Source organism: Bos indicus, chromosome 11 (assembly GCF_029378745.1).
Source record: "Bos indicus isolate NIAB-ARS_2022 breed Sahiwal x Tharparkar chromosome 11, NIAB-ARS_B.indTharparkar_mat_pri_1.0, whole genome shotgun sequence".
NCBI classification, from domain to species: Eukaryota; Metazoa; Chordata; class Mammalia; order Artiodactyla; family Bovidae; genus Bos; species Bos indicus.
Window position 1 is genome coordinate 73,576,719 of NC_091770.1, and position 21,713 is coordinate 73,598,431.

The following is a 21,713-nucleotide window of genomic DNA, read 5'->3' on the forward strand; positions in this document are numbered from 1 at the left end:
GGTGGGGTTAAAATAACACGTTTCCTCTCTCCTGTCATCCTTAACACATATTACCTGTTCCACCTTTCATTTTAGCATCTTTCTATAGGGGTTCATATTCAGTATGAATTGTGTTATACCTTAAGTATTGACCTATTAATCAACTTTCCAGCTAGGCCAGATATTAAATGAGTCACATTTTTTGGGTGATGAAACCAGGTTAAAAATCTTTCCAGATCTTGTCTGAAGAGAACTGATCCTAGTATGAACTTGGACTTGACTTTGGAAGTACTGAAAACGTGGATGTTGGTGAGGTTATATGCTAAGGGCAGGGGACTGTTCAGTTTTAAATGTAACTTGACTGGGGTGTATGGATTAAATTCAGATGTCTGGTGGGAAGGATCAAGAATGAGATTTTTCCAAGAAGAAGGAATCAGTCAGATAGAGGACAGAGTCGTAAGGGATTAGGCTGCTAAGTGAGTGTGACTTCTCTCCACTGTCTCTAATTGCAGAGGAAAAATGCAGAGCTCTAACCAAATATTGCACAAGTAAAAGCGACACCTTCCCTTTGCTGGGTTTGGGGGCAGTTACAGGAAGTTGTTAGGCTTAAAGTAGGCCAAGAGATTTCAATGCCAAGAAAAGCATTCAGAGCAAAGGAGTAAATGCTAAAGTTTGGCCACAAAGCAAATAGTTGAGAGCAGGGAGCTTTTTTTCTTTTTGAGAAAAGTAAAAATAACGTGATTTGAGGAAGAATTGTGAGACTACCCCTGCATTTGTTTTATTGGATAACTATTTCTTCATGCTTTTATGCTTAGATTTTTATATGTCTCTTTATTAAGTATTTATAAAGTATATTTAAATATATCATTTATTAACTTGCTTATAGTAATACTTCCTTTTGAAGAGTGAATAAATCTTTTGGTAGTTCAAACTGTGAACCTAAAGTTGTAAGTGATGGTAAGCATTATAAGTGGGGGAGATTCATAATTTGACCCCACCCCTACCATTCCCAGGATACACAGTTACGTGCTTATAAACAGGTTCTTAAACATAAAGGCTGTGAAAAGAAAATATACAAAAAGCAAAGGAGAACAGGAAAGATATACCCATTCGAATGCAGAGTTCTAAAGAATACAGCCTGCTTGATCTGAAGCGAGCTGTTGAGACCAGTAATAACCAGAGTGGAAAAGAATACAGGTCAGTTGAGAAGTATAGCTGCTATTCTGTATTTGAATACAAGACTTTCTGAATCCAGGACTATTATTTGCAACAGAGTTGAGTTAAAGAATATTTGAATAAGGGATGCAAATTATTGTGAAAATAAATATTTCTAAAGCATTTTGAAGATTAGGAAAAAGTGCTGTTTAAGTTCTGTTGCAATAATTTTTAGAAGTAAAAATGTCATAGACCCACTAAAACCTGTTTTATGGCATTTACTGATGAGTACTTTCTTCACTAAGAGTTGATTTTGACCCGGGTCTCTTTTCAGTATGCTGGGCTCTGCCACACTCTCCTGTCTGTCTGCATAGATGGCATTATTTTCGTTTTTGTGGCAAGGAATAGATATTATTTTGTCACTTTGAAGGAAGAACATGAGATTTGGAGCCAGAAAAAGTTGTACATAAACAATATGATTAATTCTCTTTCGTCTTTCATTATGTCCTTTGATTTATCATTGCCTGTGAAATACAAGCTGAAGTCTTTGTATTGCATCACAAGCTCTGTGTTGGTAGTTCTTAGCTTTCAGTTCAGTTCAGTTGTTCAGTCATGTCCAACTCTTTGTGAAACCATGGACTACAGCACACTAGGGCTCCCTGTCCATCAACAACTCCCGGAGCTTGCTCAAGTCATGCCCATCAGGTCAGTGATGCCATCCAACCATCTCATCCTCTGTCATCCCCTTCTCCTCCTGCTTTCAATCATTCCCAGCATCAGGGTCTTTTCAAATGAGGCAGCTCTTCGCATCAGATGGCCAAAGTATTGGAGTTTCAGCTTCAGCATCAGTCCCTCCAATGAACATCCAGGACTGATCTCCTTTAGGATGGACTGGTTGGATCTCCTCACAGTCCAAGGGACTCTCAAGAGTCTTCTCCAACACCACAGTTGAAAACCATCAATTCTTTGGTGCTCAGCTTTCTTTATAGTCCAACTCTCACATCCTTACATGACCACTGGAAAAACCGTAGCTTTGACTAGATGGACCTTTGTTGGGAATGTAATGTCTCTGCTTTTTAATATGCTGTCTAGGTTAGTCATAACTTTCCTTCCAAGGAGCAAGCGTCTTTAAATTTCATGGCTGCAGTCACCATCTGCAGTGATTTTGGAGCCCCCAAAATAAAGTCTCTCACTGTTTCCATTGTTTCCCCATCTATTTGCCATGAAGTGATGGGACCAGATGCCATGATCTTAGTTTTCTGAATGTTGAGTTTTAGTCAAATTTTTCACTCTCCTGTTTCACTTTCATCAAAAGGCTCTTTAGTTCTTTTTCACTTTCTGCTGTAAGTGTGGTGTCATCTGCACATCTGAGGTCATTGATATTTCTCCTGGCAATCTTGATTCCACAGTTCATGCTTCATCCAGTCCAACATTTATCATGGTGTACTCTGCATATAAGTTAAATAAGCACAGTGACAATATACAGCCATGACGTACTCCTTCCTAATTTGGAACGAGTCTGTTGTTCCATGTCCAGTTTTAACTGTTGCTTCCTGACACACAAACATACATTCTCAGGAGGCAGGTCAGGTGGTTGAGTGTTCCCATCTCTTTAAGAATTGTCCACAGTTTGTTGTGATCCACACAGTGAAAGGCTTTGGCATAGTCAATAAAGCAGAAGTAGATGTTTTTCTGGAACTCTCTTGCTTTTTCGATGATCCAGTGGATGTTGGCATTTTCATCTCTGGTCTCTGCCTTTTCTAAATCCAGCTTGAACATCTGGAAGTTCATGGTTCACATACTGTTGAAGCCTGGCTTGGGGAATTTTGAGCGTTACTTTGCTAGTGTATGAGGTGCGTGCAACTGTGTGGTAGTTTGAGCATTCTTTGGCATTGCCTTTCTTTGGGATTGGAATGAAAACTGACCTTTTCCAGTCCTGTGGCCACTGCTGAGTTTTCCAAATTTGCTGGCATATTGAGTTCAACACTTTCACAGCGTCATCTTTTAGGATTTGAAATAGCTCAACTGGAATTCCATCACCTCTACTAGCTTTGTTCGTAGTGATGCTTCCTAAGGCCCATTTGAGTTTGCATTCCAGAATGTCTGGCTGTAGGTTAGTGATCACACCATTGTGATTATCTGGGTCATGAAGCTCTTTTTTGTACAGTTCTTCTGTGTATTCTTGCCACCTCTTCTTAATATCTTCTGCTTCTGTTAGGTCCATACTGGTTGGATGCATATTAAAATAACATGAGAACCTTTTGAAAGTACCAAGAACACGGTGGGTTTTAGGCATCTGAATAGTATCTTTATTCTCATGCCTTATTGGGGTTTGTATAGGTTTAGATAAACTGTGGAAAGTTTTGAAAGAGATGGGAATACCAGACCACCTGACCTGCCTCTTGAGAAACTATATGCAGGTCAGGAAGCAACAGTTAGAACTGAACATGGAGCAACAGACTGGTTCCAAATAGGAAAAGGAGTACGTCAAGGCTGTATATTGTCACCCTGCTTATTTAACTTATATGCAGAGTACATCATGAGAAATGCTGGGCTGGAAGAAGCACAAGCTGGAATCAAGATTGTTGGGAGAAATATCAATAACCTCAGATATGCAGATGACACCACCCTTATGGCAGAAAGTGAAGAGGAACTCAAAAGCCTCTTGATGAAAGGGAAAGTGAAAAAGTTGGCTTAAAGCTCAACATTGAGAAAACGAAGATCATGGCAACTGGTCCCATCGCTTCATGGGAAATAGGTGGGGAAACAGTGGAAACAGTGTCAGACTTTATTTTGGGGGGCTCCAAAATCACTACAGATGGTGATTGCAGCCATGAAATTAAAAGATGCTTACTCCTTGGAAGGAAAGTTATGACCAACCTAGATAGCATATTGAAAAGCAGAAACATTACTTTGCCAACAAAGGTCCGTCTAGTCAAGGCTATGGTTTTTCCTGTGGTCATGTATGGATGTGAGAGTTGGACTGTGAAGAAAGCTGAGCACCGAAGAATTGATGCTTTTGAAGTGTGGTGATGGAGAAGACTCTTGAGAGTCCTTTGGACTGCAAGGCGATCCAACCAGTCCATTCTGAAGATCAGCCCTGGGTGTTCTTTTGAAGAAATGATGCTAAAGCTGAAACTCTAGTACTTTGCCACCTCATACGAAGAGTTGACTCATTGGAAAAGACTCTGATGCTGGGAGGGATTCGGGGCAGGAGGAGAAGGGGACGACAGAGGATGAGATGGCTGGATGGCATCACTAACTCGATGGACGTGAATCTGGGTGAACTCCGGGAGTTGGTGATGGACAGGGAGGCCTGGCATGCTGTGATTCATGGAGTTGCAAAGATTCAGACACGACTGAGCGACTGAACTGAACTGACTGAGAAAGCTAAGGAAATATGAAGAAGTAGCCTGTTGATTTTTAAAAAAATATCTCTATGGTGAATTTGGGATTACATTGAATCACAATAGTATTCTGATCCGTTTATGGAGAATTAACATTTTAAAATAAGCAATGAGTCTTTTGTTTCATGAATGTGGTGTAACTGTTTACATTTTCTTTTATTTCTTTCATCAGTATTTATAGTTTTCAGCATACAAATCTTGAACATGTATTTTTTAAACATTATCTGCATTTTCATATTTTCTTGCTATTTTATTTCCAGTTATCTTTTGCTAATTTATAGAAATTTGAATTTTCTATGTTGGCCTTGTATACTGCAATCTTGCTAAAAGTCCTTTATTATAGTATTTTGGTATGTTCTATACATTTTTTTGGCGGGTTCTTTGGGAGTTTTTACACAGAAGGTCATATTGTCTGGAGAAGATGCAGTTGTATTTTTGAACTTTCAATCTCTGTGCATTTATATTTTTTCTTGCTTTATTTCAGCACCTGGGTTCTCTAATGTGGTATTGCATTCTAACAGTGAAAGCAGTCATCCATGACTTGTCTTTGATCTGAGGGAAAAAACACTTAATCTTTCATCATTAAGTATGATGTTACTAGCAGTGTTTATTTTTTGAAGATGCCCACTGAGAAAGTGCTTTTTTCCGCCTGGTTTTCTGAGAGTATTTATCAGGAATGGATGTTGAATATTATTATCTGTACCTATTTGGATGATCATAGGGCTTTTCTCTTTACATTGATTGATTTTCAAATGTCAAACTAGTGTTACATCACGGGGATAAGGCCCCCTGGATTGTGATTTTTAATTCATTTTTATTTATTGCTGAATTAAATTTGCTCACATTTTGTTGAAAGTTTTGCATTTGTGGTCACAAGAGATACTGACTTGATATTTTCTTTTGTCATGATGTATTTAAGCATTTTTGTTATCAGAAGAATGCTGGCCTCATAAAAGAATTGGGATGTGTTCTGTCCTTTTTTACTCTCTGGAAGAGAGTAGAAATACAATTATTTCTTCTTTAAATGTTTAGAATTTGCCAGCTCTCTGAATAAAGAGCTTTATTTTTTTGAAGGCTTAAAAATACAGATTCGATTTCTATAATGGATATGGGTCTATTCAGGCCACTTATTTATTCTTGAGTAAGCTTTAATAGTTTGCGTTTTTCAAGGAGTGGCTTGTATTGTCCAGTTCATCTAAGTTGTTGAATTTATGGACATAAAGTTTTTGTAATATTTCCTTATTATTTCTGTAATAGCTAGAGAGTCTCTATTAATACCCCTTCTTTCATTTTTGATATTGGTAATGTGTGTGTTCTCTCTTTTTCTTAGTCAGTCTGGCTAGAGGTTTATCAGTGTTACTGGTTTATTCAGAGAACCACCTTTTGGTTTCATTGATTTTCTTTATTGGTTTTCAGTTTTCAATTTCACTGATTTTTGCTCTTACTCATTATTTTTTTTCCTTTTGCTTGTTTTGGGTTTAATTTGCTGTTCTTTTCCTAGTGTCATTTGTTGGAAGCTTAGTTTATTGGCTTAAGAACCTCCTCTTCTAGAACAAACATGTATTATTTATAAAGTGAAAAGTGCCCACTCTTTCATTGCTTTTCTTTGGCTGCTTGCTTTTGACCCTAGAAGCAACTGTAATTTTTCAGTATCCTTTCAGACAATTTATATGTATACAGGTAGATGAGAATATTGTTTCTACTCTCTCCTTTTTAACATAATTGCTAGATTTTGTTCTAGCAATTATTTTGTTCAAAGCCTTGCTTTGCTTTTTCACTTAGTAATCTATCTTGGATATAATTCTCTATCTTTCATATGTTTTTTCATTCTTTTATAGCCTAATAGCCAGTCTTCTATTAATAGACATTTGAAGATTGGACCAGAACCTTGGGGTTTTTACTATTTTTTACATTTTGTTATGGAAATTCTCATTATGGAAAATTTTATGCATTGCAGATTAAACGTTTTAAATGTTTTTTAGCCTGTATATTTCCTTTTCATCTTTCTCTCTCTTAAACCATTAGTTTTGTCCAATAATGGTAACCCTCACTTTCCCAGGATTCATTTTTTTAAAGTTTTTATTCAGAAATTGAAAACACCTATGGAAAAATAGCCAAAACAAAGTACAGTTTAATGAATTGGTCTAAAGCAAATATCCATATAAACACTACAGAGGCCAAGAAATAGGATGTTGTCAGCACCCTGGAAGAACCCCTTGTTTCTCCTTTCTGTGTTACAATTCCTCTCTCTCCCCAGAGGTAATCAGAATCCTGATTTCTGTGGAAATCTCTTCTGAGATTCATTTTTACTTTCCCTTATGGAATTTCCTGGGTATTCTTACATCATGCAATCTGTGTCTGCAAAAAATGTTTTGAGCACATGTACCTTAAAAATGTCATCAGCTGTGCAGTAAAGCTCGACTTTTCTGTGGGGAAGCGCTTGCTTTCCATCCTTGTTCTGCGGGCCATCAGGCTTGCTTACTCTAGCTTTGAGCTTCTGGAATGTTTTGTTTCAGTCATCTTTCTGAGCCCCTTCACGATGGAGGCTAGGTTCATCAGAGTTCTTAGTTGTAACCAGTAGGAATCATCTCTGGCTAATTCATTAAAAGAATATGGGTGAGCCCTCAGCTTTCTAAGGTTGGGAAAGTAGGCTTGAAGACCACACTGCCACGAACAGAGCTCAAATCATACCACATAAGTGGTCTCAGGAAGCACCTCTGCCACCAAGCTGGGCATGGATATTGCTGCTTGTGCTCCAGACACCACAGATGATGGACTGTGGGTGCCAATATGACAGCCCCTCTCTGCTCTCAGACGCTGCGTGTGACTGCTCCTCCTGTCGCCATCCTCGCTGGGTGGATTCTTGGGAGTTCTTTCTTCTGCAGGTTGTTTTCTATTTGACGTCTGGAGCAGATGCATCTTATTAGTGGAGCTTGTGTTATGTGCCCCTGTCTTAGTTTCAAAGAAAGATGGGAAAACATACTTTTGTTTTTTTCTTTCTTTCTTCGTACTTTGGTAGTGGGAAGTATGCATGTTGCATAAGGTAGGGTGTACGTTGATGTAGACTCAGCATTTGGATGGTCAGGAACCAAAAAGAGATGTCTACTCTAGAAGTTCTGTATCAGAAATCTATCACTTTTAAGCCAGTTTATGTTCTTTCTAGCCACTAATGTTGCTTGTATAATGCAATGAATGTTTGACATGGGAATGTTCCTTATTTCCAGATGATAATATTGCCAAGTACAGTGTAAGGCATGGACCACAATCTGTATTCTGATGAACTATATATTTAAAAAACCCGTCTGCCTACAATGTTGGAGACCCAGGTTCGATCCCTGGGTCCAGAATATTCCCTGGAGAAGGAAACGGCAACCCCCTCCAGAATTCTTGCCTGGAAAATCCCATGGATGGAGGAGCCTGGTAGGCTACGGTCCATGGGGTTGCAAAGAGTCAGACACGACTGAGCGACTTCACTTTCATTCTAATTTTAGCTGGTTTTAGAGAATTCCTGTTTTATCTTATTAGATGTAATAGTTAAAATCAGACGGTAACAAGCATTTGTGTCCTGGCAGTATTTTCACTGAGAATTTTCTGGCTTATCACAACCCTTTACCTTTTTTCCAGGTATGATCTTATTGTATACAAAAAATTTTGGAAAATAAGAGACAGTATATTAGAATTGGTAAATATGATAGGTGGACATATGATTTTCAAAACCAAGATGATACAGTTCTCATTATTGCAAAGGTATTTTACTCTAAGTTACTATGACACTTTGTAAGCACAAGCTTCATAAAATTAACACAAAAATGGGACTTCCCTGGTGGCCCAGTGGCTAAGACTACATCCCCCAGGGCAGGAAGCATAGGTTTTATCCCTGGTTGCAGAACTAAAATCCCACATGCTTTATGGTGTGGCCAAAAAAGAAGAAGATGCTGTTCTTAAGTAAACTTTAAAAAAAATTAATGCAAAAGCCCGTTATATTTGTCATTTTATATATATGACCTAAAAATCCAGATAGTGAAGTTTTCATCTTCTCTGAAACCAGGGCGTAATTGAATGGTTGAAGCAGTGGCCGCAGGGGTTGGGGCCTTGCTGATACTGTCCTGGTCGCGCAGGTGGTGTACAGCCTTATTTAGAGTAGATCACTCACGTTCTACATTTCATCTTTCTAGTTCCTGCAGAAGAGTTCATGTCACTCTCCCTTCTCCTTCACTTTTCTCACATTGGTGATAGGAGAAGACGAGACACAAACGTCTCAGATGAGCTTCTTAGAATAAATACGTGGTACAAATGTCTCAGATGAGCTTCTTAGAATAAATACGTGGTAACATAAAGGCTGTTCCAGAAAAACAAATAGAGATAAATGTACTGTATAAAATCTTTATAGCAATATGCATCCTGTTTCATTAGTACAGAGAAATAAATTGTTGTTATAATATCCTGATGGGAGGACACATTTTTGAATCACTGTTCAAACCAGGTGGGGCCTCAGGTTTGAATACTCGAACACTTCAGCTGTGGATTTAATAGATTAAGGTGGTGGGATATTCATTTCAGGTTCCGTCCATTTGGCTTTTGCCTACAAATCCAATAGAAGTTGTTTTACAGGGTGTTTCTGAACTCATTTCTAAATAAACTAGTTTGAACAATTTTCACATAGCATATGTGAAGCCTTAATTCTATAAAGGAAAAACAAGAATACAAGGTTTCTAAATGTGGTAATATTGTAGCATAAGTGCAGGAATCAATTTACTGGTTGCTTGATATTTAGTGATACATTTGATTGCTTTTGTGATTCCAGATAGCAATTATTTCTAATATAATTTATTTTGCAGTGAGGGCCGAGGAAAGTTGACGGTATTTTCAGTTAAAGCTATGTTAGCAACCATGTGTGGTGGAAAAATGCTGGACAAATTGAGATGTAAGTATTTTTATATTATTTGAAAGATTGTATTTTCAAATGAGGACTTTTAAATGAATGTTTTTAGAATTTTGGATGATTATCTATTGAACGTTTTTGTTTTTTCTTACTACCATATCATTTTCTTTGCAGCTACTGGCTCAGAATATTCAAATTATGCCACCTACTGGTCAGATTAAAAAGTTGGTTGAATTGATTTGTTAGGGTTTTTTTTTTTTTTTTTTTTTTAGTTTAAAGCAAGAAAACTGAAAAGGTTCAGAATAGTAACGTTCACATTTAAAAAATTCTTTTTGAAGCTGTATGCTTTAAAAATGTTTTCTATGTTATTAAAAATTATGCTTGAAGTTAATTATGTTGGTCAGTTTTGGTTAGAAAGTAAATTTCATTACTTTTACTAGGTTTGGTCAAGTTTAGCCCTTAATCACTCCATGCTTTATCAGGTGGTATTCCTTGTGATTAAACTGTTTTTTAGTACCTTAGAGTCAAGTGTAGTTATGTAGAAATTAATAGCCTGCTTATTCAGCTATCGTTCCTTTTTTTTCTTATTGTTTTCAATTTTGGCATTGTACTGTTCAGTGGATACTATTAGAAGGTGATAAAATGTAGTGGAAGAAGGTAAAATCCACAATTACTTAATTTTTCTGCTTGTCCCTTTCATTTATTCACTCTTTAGATGGTCCCTGACTGCCTCAGATACGCCAAGCATTGTGCTGGGTGCCTTACATGTATTTTCTTACTGAATCTTTAACATGCCTTTGAGCAGCACATGATACTTTCTCTTTCACAGCTGAGTTAACTGAGGGGGTGAAACTGGGATTTCAACTCAGGCTGTAGATTCAGAGCCTGCTGTGAGCTGCTTTGTTGTACTCCAGCCTGCTTGTCCTGTAAGGGGAGACACGTGTGATCCAGGCGCCCTAATACAAGTACCTAGTATTTGTATTTCTTATTTGTATTTCTTACCTGGAGTAAGAAACTGGCAGGTTTCAGGGAGGTGAGATTGAAGCTGTGGGTTTTCACAAAGTGTTGAGATACCTTGTGAATTGGTTTGTTGAAACTGGGTCATCTGTCCCGTAGCATTTCTCATGGACTAGATTTCGTGTGATGTTCCTCTATGGCCAGTGTTTTTTTGCTTTAATTGAAAGATACGGAGGCTTCATCTGATTCAAGTACAAGCTTTTTGGCAAGATCTCTTCATAGGTACATTTGTTTTCTGTGCTTTTTCTTACATGTTACCATGACATTAAAAGTTGGAAAGTTAGGTGGCTCATTAGATCTAGATTTAGATGCCTAAAGAAAGATCTTAGATAATATATTTGGTCAGTGTTATCTGGTTATCTCTTTTCAAAATCAGCTGCAATAAAACAAAGTTTTGGTGGAAAAAATTATAGTTTTATTTAAATACTCTTCTGAGTTTTTTTCACATGGTATCTCAAGGTATTACCCTTTGGAGCTGAAATTTCTTAGTATTTTCTAAATTCTAGTGTGGTTTTTCTTAGGAAGATAATACAATATGGATGAAATTATGTTTCATTGAAACACAGACAGAAAGAAAGTTGGGCTTTTTTCTGCCTTTTAACGACGATGATACCAGATAAAGAAGTACTGGAGAAGCTGGTTGAAAATATGAAATTGATTAACTGCACATTCTAGGTGATTCTGGATTCTTAGTATCTGTGATTAAATTTGCTACATTTATATGCAGATTTTATGCTAGGTACCAGCAGCTAGGTACTTGCCTGAAAAATCCCATGGACAGAGAGCCTGGCAGGCTACAGTCCAAAAGGTCGCAGAGTTCAACACAGCTGAGCAGCATAGCACAGCGGCACAAGAAGTTCAAAAGCCACATTAAAACGAAACAAAAGCAAAAACCCGCTGTCACCTGGATCCCTTCCATACTTCACAGAGAATTAGAATTTGCACTTTTTCACTAGTAGTTACAACAGAGGACTGCAATAATTTTAGTTCTCAATCAGTAATTTACATTTGGTAAAATTTTAGCCTATCTCCACTTTTTTGTTTTAATCACCCAGGGTGGAAACTGCTTTGTATAGTCTGTGCCTCCTGTTTTAAACAGAGCTTACTGATCATAATTTAAACACTTCTCATCTCTTAGGGTTGTCATTCTGTGATACATGTAGGGCTGATGGTGAAATCTTGGGTGGTTTGTTCCTTCTCGTGTTTTCAGACTGCTGTGCTTTTTCAGCTCTTGAATTTCTGGCTATCGGTGGTGGCAGTGTCTGTTTGTGTCCTTTATCGCTGGTAAACATGATGGTATTATCAGTGCTCCAGTCTCTACAAGTCTCTCTTTGCTTCTGGTCCACTTTTCATATGCTACCGATGGAGGAAACATAACCAGCCTTCTTTGTATTCTTTTGAAGTGCAAAAGAAGTGATTGCTCATATTGAGAGAAGCACTCACTTTCGTAGTATGATTGTCAGTTTTGACTGTTGTGAGAATCCATTTTTCTTTTGCTTTCTAGTCACAGCTATGTCCTACTTAGTTGAGGTGGCTGAATAATAGTGTAGCAGAAATTAGCTGTAAGACTGTATTGTAACATCAATTGATATTTGACCATTTATTCACTTTTTCTGCCTCCTTATTCCCTGTCTTTGTTCTTGGTTCCTGCAGCCTCCTCCCACTGACTGTACTTTTGCTGTTACCTCTGTTAATGTTCCCATTAAGTTAGATTTTTCTAATTTATGGAATATGCCTTAGCATTTCTACTTTTATTTTGATCTTTCTGCATTTTACCTGTTTTAGGATTTTTTTTTTTTCTTGAATTTTCTCCCCTCCCATTTTGGGCTTCCCTGGTGGCTCAGATGGTAAAGAATCTGCCTGCAATGCAGGAGACGCAGGTTGGATCCCTGTGTTGGGAAGATCCCCTGGAGAAGGGAATGGCTACTCACTCCAGTATTCTTGCCTGGAGAATTCCATGGACAGAGAGGAGCCTGGCAGGCTACATTCCACGGGGTCACAGAGAGTTGGTCATGACTGAACGATGAACACTTTTACTTTCCCTCCACTTTACTTGATCTGTTTTTGTTTGCTTGTTTGTTTTATTGTAAAGACAGCATTTAAAATGACTTAACCAATATTTGTGTTTTTAGTTTGAGACATTTCTTAATTAGACTTCTCAGGTCTCTCTTAAGTAAGTTTCTCTTCCCAGGTATCATTCATTTATAGATAAATGGTTAACTCTTATGGCCATTAGGGACTGTATCCAAGATTCAAAGGCAACTTGACAGGATTCTAAATACCAGTGATTTATAATCAAAGAATACAGACTTTAATTATCAGCATGATGAAGACTCAATAATGTCAGGAATCCTCAGAGAAGCAAAATTTACAGACTGTAAGGCCATTATTGATTAGACCGTACTTATCAATTAATTTAACTGTGTGATTTGCTTTATCTAATTCTGCTGTTTTCTAAGAAACTTAATCTCTTATTCAAACGCCATCTGTCTTGCACTAAAAGATAAGAACAGATGATTCATGCAATTTATTTTTAAGTCTTTGAGAAAACTGGTTGCCATCATTTTGAAGGGCAGTCTGACAGTGTATATCAGAAAAGCTGTAAGAATATTTGTATCCCCTAACTCAGCCTGCTTCCTGTTTATCATGAGGAATTAAAAATCCCAGGTTTTGTATATATTTGTTGCAGCATTTTTCATAATATTCGAAGACTTGAAACAGCTTTAATGACCAAAAGTGAGAGCTCAGTTACACTTTGGGATACTGACAGGATTGAATGTACTGCCTTTAAAATTATGCTTCAGATCAAAATGCATAAGTGTAATACAGTTTTAAACAAAAATTATGTGCATAAAAAAGAAATATCCCAAAATGATAACACCCTGTTAGGCATTTTCTCTGAGTTGTGGCATAGAATGGTTTTTTAATAATAATTTCTATTACTTATTGCTTTTGTGGGTTTTGGATAGACCACATTTTGAGTAGCCGGGGGAAAGATGACCTGAGGTGGTGTTTTTGCTTAGAACTGGCAGTTCTAACATTTCAGTTGATTTGCTTCCTGGGTGTTTCATTAACAAACTATAGGGAGTCAACCTTTGACGTTATAATTAAGCAGTTTCACCTGTTCAAAATTTAGCATCCTGTGCTATAGTCTTTAACCACCTGTCACCGCTTATTTATCATGGCTGGTACTCTTAATCATTCCTTCCCTTCATTAGCAGGAAGTGACTCTTTAATCCGAGTAATTTGTTCACATTCATATTTCTCATGTAACCAAAATGTTTTAAAACTGAAAACAAGAAATGACTGCCTCATCTGCATTTTATGAAAAAGAAGAAGATAAACCAAAAGCAAGGGAGGCCTGGAGAGTTGCCTAGGGTGGTTCCTGACTGAGTCAGTACTAGAAGCCCAAGGCGTGGCTCTATCCCATCCTCCTGCCTCACTTCGACTTAGTGAATGATGTAGGAATATTCATGAGTTTGAGAATAAAATATGCACTTGGATTTAGTTACATACAGATATTTATAAATATGCAGATGTGTATACATTTTGTGTGTGTGTGTGTGTGTGTGTGTGTGGTTTAGGTTGCTCAGTTGGTAGAAAGATGGCAAGAGAAGATGAGAGTCATTTGCCAGCAAAGCTAACATAGAAAAGAAAGTGGCTTTCTTTTCAATAGACTTGAGTCCTTTTGTAAACAGTACTGTCCCCTTGCAGAAGTGTATGGTTGGTCATGCAGGGCCAAGAAGGGAATGGTTAGATGCAATGAAGAAAGCCAGGGTCATTATCTCCAGGAAAAAAAAAAATCAATACATATGTGAGGATGGTAGAATAGTAGCATTATTTTGCCACTACACAAAGGACAGAGTATTTTTGAAAGTTTGTACCCGTGTGTGTGTAAGGGTTTGATTGTGGGTTCTTCACAAGGGAGAAAGCCTATATTTTTATCTGGAGACAACTAATGGGAAATCAGCATACCTTCTTTCAGAGGTGTATAAATAGAATTACTGGGGAATTAACCAGTGATCTGGGAAGCAGTTTTTTCCTTTAATGCCAGAAGGGTTTAGGGCTTTAATTAGAGGGCTAGCTGAATTCTGGGGATATTTTTTATTACATTTAATTAGCTCTTATTTATTTCTTTGCTAAGATATTTTTATAGGTATATAGTAAATCATATTTGCTGTTATAGATTCATTGTTATATTTCATTTTGTTACAGATATGAGATGCACTTGGATTCATTGTTATATTTATTTATGATTAAAAAAATATAGCAATTATTTTCACTGTTTTTCTTTACAGATATGAGAAGCCTAGCTTAAAAGAAAAGAAAAGGAAAAACTGTTTTAAACCGCTAACTCTAGAAATAATGACTTCTAAGTAATTACTTAACTGTACGTTCAGTTTTCGTCTAGCAGTATCTCTTAAAACCAACCACCCAAAGAACTTGTTTCTGCTTGTTCTCTTACTAGTGTAATATAAACCTACTAAGTTTCTTTTTTCATGGACTAAAAAGTTTTTTTTGTTTCTTTGTTTTTTATTTAACTACTGCTTTGTATATATTATATGACCTAGTAACTAAGTATAACTGAAAATAATACTTTTTTTTTGAGGGGAGAAGTTAGCCATTTCACTATCTAATCAGTACTGCTATGATTGAGTTAGGTATAAATTTGGTGGTATGGATGTATGCAGGTATGTTTTTATGATTCGAAGCTATGTACATATGTGTATGTAGGTACTTTATAGCTAAAGTCTCTGGTCTTCACTATTTCTACCATTAGTGACTACACATTAATAATTGCTAGTGTATCAGTTATGAATACATGGAGTGGCATCAGAAAACTTGACTAGGAGTGGCATTAAAACCATCGGGATTTGTTTTTCTCATGTAAAAATAAGTCCAAAGCCTGGCAAGTTCACGGTTGGTACCGTGGCTCAGGGTATCTCATCAGCATTTGGGTTCCTCCTGTTTTCCTGCTCTGCCATATGACTTGCCTTTTAGGATTGTGAAGCTGGAAACTTAAAATAATCCTAATTTTAGAAATTCCTTTATTCTCTAACCCAGTTTGCCATCAACTTCAGTTGCCTCCAATGTGATGTCTTGGAGTTGACTACCCCTCCCCCATCTGCCACTCACTTCCTTACTTTTGCATTGCTTACAAAGTTTACAAAGTTTTCTAGCTGATGTCTCCAATCTCACTCTTCCTCTTTTATTCTGCCAATCATTAACAGTCTGATTTCTTGAAACCTAACTTTTTAAATATTTCTTCCCTACTTTTAAACCAAATCCAAATTGTTTCCTCTTTGAGTTTTCATTCATAATGTGATTACTTTTCTTACTGAATCTTTATTTATCTTTCCTTCTCAATATAAATTATCACAGAACATTCTCTTCAGTGCACTGTTTCCTGTCTGCCATCACTAACAGACACACTATAAACTCCTGCCATGAAGATTTTTATCCTACTCTTTTTTTTTCTCAATTGAAATATGGTTGATTTACAATATTATATTAGTTTCAAGTGTGCAACAGAGTGATTCAGTAATTTTAGAGATTATGCTCCACTTAAAGTCATTATAAAATGTTGGCTATATTTCTTTGTTGTACAATATATCCTTGTAGCTTATTTATTTTATATGTATTAGGTTATACCTTTTCATCCCTTAATCCCCATTCTCCCCTTCCCTCTCCCCATTGACAGCCACTAGTTTATTCTCTGTTTCTGCTTTGTTATATTCATTCATTTGTTTTATTTATCTCTGTTCTTCTCTAGTTGTGTCCCAAAGCCCCTACTCCTCCTGTTTTTACTTCGTTTCAAATCCTGGTTTTCAAGGCCAACTTTCTAAATTTCTTTCTTTACAGCCCCTGCCTATGTATTTTTCTATCTATTCTACACTATATTTTGAAGAAGTGTAGTGTGGACCCACTCCAGTGTTCTTGCCTGGAGAATCCCAGGGATGGGGGAGCCTGGTGGGCTGCCATCTATGGGGTCACACAGAGTCGGACACGACTGAAGTGACTTAGCAGCAGCAGCATAGTGTAGTGGAATGTCTTTGGAATCGGTGTGAGTTTAAATCTTGATCTAGATGTAACTTTTTGACCTTAAGAAGTTTAACTTTTCTAAGCTAGTTTCCTTAGCTATGAAATTTAAACAATTATGTGCATACACATGTGTGCGTGCGCACACACACACACACACACACACACACTGTCTTTTTGTGACAGTAAAATGGGGTAATGTTTAGTAAAGTTTAGTGGTACTTAATATTAGTCCCTTAATATTAGGGATTGCAAAATCCCAGGATAATAGTGTTAAACAAAGTTGAAGTTTATTTTTCTCTTATATTAAGGAAGTCCAGGGGTATGTAGTCCAGGATTGATATGGTAACTTTGTGTTCATGTGACACCCAGGCTTTCTGTATCCTTTTCTATCATTCTGATATATGATTTCTACATAAAGTTTGAGATTACCATATCGTCCAGGGCTTCCCTGATGGCTGAGACAGTAAAGAATCTGCCCGCAATGCAGGAGACCCAGGTTGGATCCCTGGGTTGGGAAGATCCCCTGGAGTGGGGCATGGCAATCCACTCCAGTGTTCTTGCCTGGAGAATTCCCTGGACAGAGGAGCCTGGCGGGCTATAGTCCATGGGGTTGCAAAAAATGGACACTACTGAGTGACTGACACTTTCACTTTCACTTTTCATAGTCTACTTTTCATGGCTGCATTCCAGATAGCAAGAGGAGGAAGGAAAAAGGGATCTATTTCCAGTGCAGTCAACTTTCTTTAACCAGCCTTCCAGGAAATCTCTCACAACCTTTCTGCTTATAGTCTCCAAACACCTAGTCACATGACTGAAACGTATTAAAAGAAGGCTGCAAAGTGTGATCTCTTAGCTGGGTACATTGCTCCACAAATAAAATTAGTGTTCTATTACTGATGAAGGAGGTAAGAATATTGGGTGTCTGCAGGCACAGCTGAAGCAACTTAGCATGCCACACACACAAGCAGACTCAGCCATAGCAAATGGTGAGGTTAAACTAATATCATATGCCTCCTTTCTTTCTGTTCTATTTAAGTTAGCTTAGTGTTTCATTCTTCTTTGCTTCATATGTATCTTATTTTTCCCAGTTACTTTGGAAGTGTCTTAGGGATAAGGACCATGTATCATACTTCCCTGTTGTGTTTCAAAATACACAGCAGAATGCTTGGCACTTGGACCACTCAGTGAGAACTTAGTATGTATTTGTTAATTAATTGATTTTACTTTCCACTAGGACTGTGTTTCTTTTAGCCTCTTGTTGGATTTTCCCCTCCTAATGGGTATTTAATGCTATTCCCTCAACTGCAAACTAGCAGCTATCACGAAAGGAACGTGCCAGAGATTTTCCTTTGATAATTTTCTGTTTTCTGATGCCTTAATAGTTACCCTGTGGTGCTGATGATCTAAATTTTATCTTCCTTTGATTAACATATTTTAAATGTTTCTTTTTTTTTTACCTAGTGGTTTTCGATAAAATCCCCAGATTGAACCTAAAGAGTAATGTAAAAATGTACATTGTATGTATCTATTACATACATATTTCTAATATACCTTTTTATTATGAATATATAGACTATTATTTTTCAAAATACCATGGTTGAAAAGGCCTCAGGACATTTTTTTTCTCCGCATATTTAACTCACTGATTTGTTTGTAAGAAAGCTGAATAATTTGAAAAGAAAGCGTAGGTTATAGTTGTCAAGTTGTTTTGAGCTCCAGGTTCTTTTTCTTTTTCTCCTCAACTATGGGTGAGAAGAGGAGAATTACTAACCAGAGATAGGAAGCTCTCTCTAAGAAGATAAAGAAATAGTAATACTACTAGAAACCTCTTTCTCAGCTGCTTGGGTCAGACATTATGTAAAAACAGAATCTTATAGTATCAAAGGATCTTATGATAGAAAAGATAATGTGAGTTCTTTTTTATTCTACTTTGGAACTTATTAAATGGAATGTTTTAAATGAACATGCTACATAAGAATACATTACATCATTAGTATATGAATACACATGTATAATACAGTTTCTTTCATACCCTTCACCAATATTCAACTATATTCATACACTCAAATATGTATATGTCATATAAGTACATACATAAATGTAAGAGATAAAGATGTGCTGCTACAAATTCTTCTTGGAATAAGGAAGGTGAGGTGTAAATAGGTAAAATAAAAAGTGATATATTATCCAGTTATGTACGCTCAAAAAGAGTAGGTAGATGGATGTATGTGAATGGTTGTGTGATCTTTTGGTAGAGTATTCAATGATTGGGAAAGAGGAGCCTTCTTAGCAAAGTAACCACATAGTGTGAAAGAGATTGAGAGTACATGTTAACTAAAAGTCATAGTAACTTTATGATACTTTTTAACGATGTTTTTGGACGGATATACAAATGACATACAGCTGTTTATAAAAAGTTGGTGTTTCTTTATAGTTTGACTTTATTTGGTTTTATTCTCATAGATGTTTTCTCCCAGATGTCAGATTCCAATGGCTTAATGATATTTAGCAAGTTTGACCAGTTTCTGAAGGAAGTTCTGAAGCTCCCAACAGCTGTCTTTGAAGGGCCATCTTTTGGTTACACAGAGCACTCGGTCCGCACCTGTTTTCCACAGCAGGTAAGGACGGTTTAATAGAACGTAGGACTTGAAGAGCTCTCATCTGCCCCTCTACCTTTAGTCAAATTTTGCCAGATTGCTTCACTCTACGGATATAGGTCTTGAATATGGGAGGAAAAAGAGCTTTAAATCAGAGGTGGGGGTATAAAAAAGAGGGAGGATCAAAAGTTCACCTGAGAACTCTTTTTGGGAGAGGGGAGGGAAGTCTTTTCTGAAAAAAAATGATAGGATTTGAAATATCTCAAATTACTAAGAGTTTCCAGGAAAATATTTGAGATGAAGTATTTGTATTATTGCTACTAGACATGTATTACTCTCCCTAGTGAGTTATTAACTGTGAAATATAGGAATTTTGATATAAAACTCTATACAATTCAGATCATTGTTTCCTGAGCACCAGAGACAAGCAATGCTGTACAACTCTCAACTGTCAGCTCACAGTCTCTCAAGAGTATAATGCCATTTTCATATAAAAGAAAGATAGATTTGATTTCTTCTTTATTCGTGAGTGTCCTTGTGTGGTCTTGCTCCAGAGGTTAGTGTGAGTATATTCCTGAGATCTTAAGTGTGCCTCAAAGAACTCAGAGCAGGGTGGATACTTGCTGTAGCAGCCATTTTTTTTTTCCAGGTAGAGATGAGATAACAGAGCTTCATGCTACATTTAAAAAGTTCTAGAAAGCAGAGAACTTTTTGAAATCTATGTTAAAGCTTCCCAGATGGTGCTAGTGGTAAAGAACCCTCCTGACAATGCAGAAGACGTATGAGATGCCGGTTCAGTCCCTGGTTATGGTTCGATCCCTGGGTCGGGAAGATCCCCTGGAGAAGGGCATGGCAACTGACTCCAGTATTCTTGCCTGGAGAATTTCATGAACAGAGAAGTCTGGTGGGCTATAGTCCATAGGGTTGCACAGAGTCAGACATGGTTGAAGTGACTTAGCACACATGTTAAAATTAATGGGTAAAAGATACGGAAATAGGATACTGACATAGTTTGAAGGTGTCTCACCACAGAATATTTATTAATTATAAGGGAAACATAGTAACTTGGCAGTAGAGAAACCTGTCAGATACCACTTTAACCAAGTGATCAAATCCACGTCTCCAGCAGAGGGAGAGGATGACAATCCTGTTCCCTAGTAGGATGCCCTAAGAAGTAGCCAGTATGATTGCTGTGGTTCTCTTTAGAGAAAAGTACAACCAGAGTCTCATTGAGGAAACATTCAATAATGCCAAATGCAGGATTTCTGCAACATAACTGGCCCACACACTTTAAAAGGGCAATGTCATGAAAGACAAAAAAAGATTGAGGAGCTGTTCCAGATTTTAGGAGTCTAAAGAGACATGAAAACTGAAACACAACCATGATCCGGATTTTTGTTGTTGTAGTTGTTATAAAGGACGTCATTGGGACAATAGAGAAAATCTGAATTGAAGCTTGTAGACTAGATAATAGTATTCTGTCAATAACATTGATTTCCTGATTTTGATACTTGGATTTAATCAAGAGAATGTCCTGATTTTGCAGAAATAAAAAGCTATTTACTTTTAACTACATCTCTTCTGCAGTGTTAACATTTGAGGAGTCTGAGTTAATAGCAAATGGGAATTTTTAAACAATCTTCTTATAGGCTTTCCATAAATCTGAAATTATTTAGAAGTAAAAGGTTAAAATGGCTTCCCTGATAGCTCCATTGGTAAAGAATCCGCCTGCAATGCAGGATACCCCAGTTCAATTCCTGGGTCGGGAATATCTGCTGGAGAAGGGGAAGGCTACCCACTCCAGTATTCTTGGGCTTCCCTTGTGGCTCAGCTGGTAAAGAATCCACCTGCAATGTGGGAGGCCTGGGTTCAATCCCTGGGTTAGGAAGATCCCCTGGAGAAGGGAAAGGCTACCCACTTCAGTATTCTAGCCTACAGAATTCCATGGATTGTATAGTCCATGGGATCACAAAGAGTCGGACACAACTGAGCAACTTTCACTTTCACTTTCAAAAGATTAAAATATGGGATATTTAGCCAGGCCATAGAATAACATATATCCATACATATATTCACCAAAAATTATATTACAGAACTTCCTGGAAGTTCTGACTTTGTTTTCCTGGATATTGACTAAAGTTTGGCAAGAGTTGACTGGCATATGAATATGTGTGTGTGTGTTTCATAGGTATCCTAACTAAGCAACATTTATTGTCTGTGTTAGCAAGCCTCTCATTACCGTTATAATCTCGTGTGCATTATTACCATTTTCACTTATTTGAAGACCCTTTCCACGCCTAACGTCTCTCAAAATCTCTCGTATAGCCCATGGCATCTGACCATTGCTTTTGGCGGGTGGTGGTTATGATGGGTTGTCATTTCCTGCGCATATGTAATAACTTGATCATAGTTGTTGCTGTCGGAGGCACTTCAGCTGAGTTATGTCCGCCTTTTGGTACTGCATGTGCTGTCATTTCAGATGTCCTCAGGGAGAGTATACTCTGATTCAGTATTAAAAAGTTGTTGTAAACACAGAAGATGGTGGACATAACAGAAATAAATTTTGCATTAGTGACATAAATACTCATCATTGGAAAAACTACATATTTTCTTACAAAGCAACATCAGGTGCTT

General features: G+C 37.3%; 1 protein-coding gene across 12 annotated transcripts in view; it reads left to right on the forward strand.

The window, feature by feature from the left end:
• DTNB (dystrobrevin beta) overlaps nt 1-21,713 on the forward strand; it is a 241,798-nt gene that overhangs the window by 60,496 nt on the left and 159,589 nt on the right. For all 12 annotated transcript variants that reach the window (XR_011569352.1, XM_070799016.1, XM_070799008.1 and 9 more), the window contains exons 5-6: nt 9,380-9,465; nt 18,946-19,100. Coding sequence is in view for 11 of the 12 variants with exons in the window: in XM_070799016.1 (XP_070655117.1) it covers nt 9,380-9,465; nt 18,946-19,100 (241 nt within the window). In the remaining variant the exon portion in view is untranslated. The remainder of the gene's footprint in view (nt 1-9,379; nt 9,466-18,945; nt 19,101-21,713) is intronic.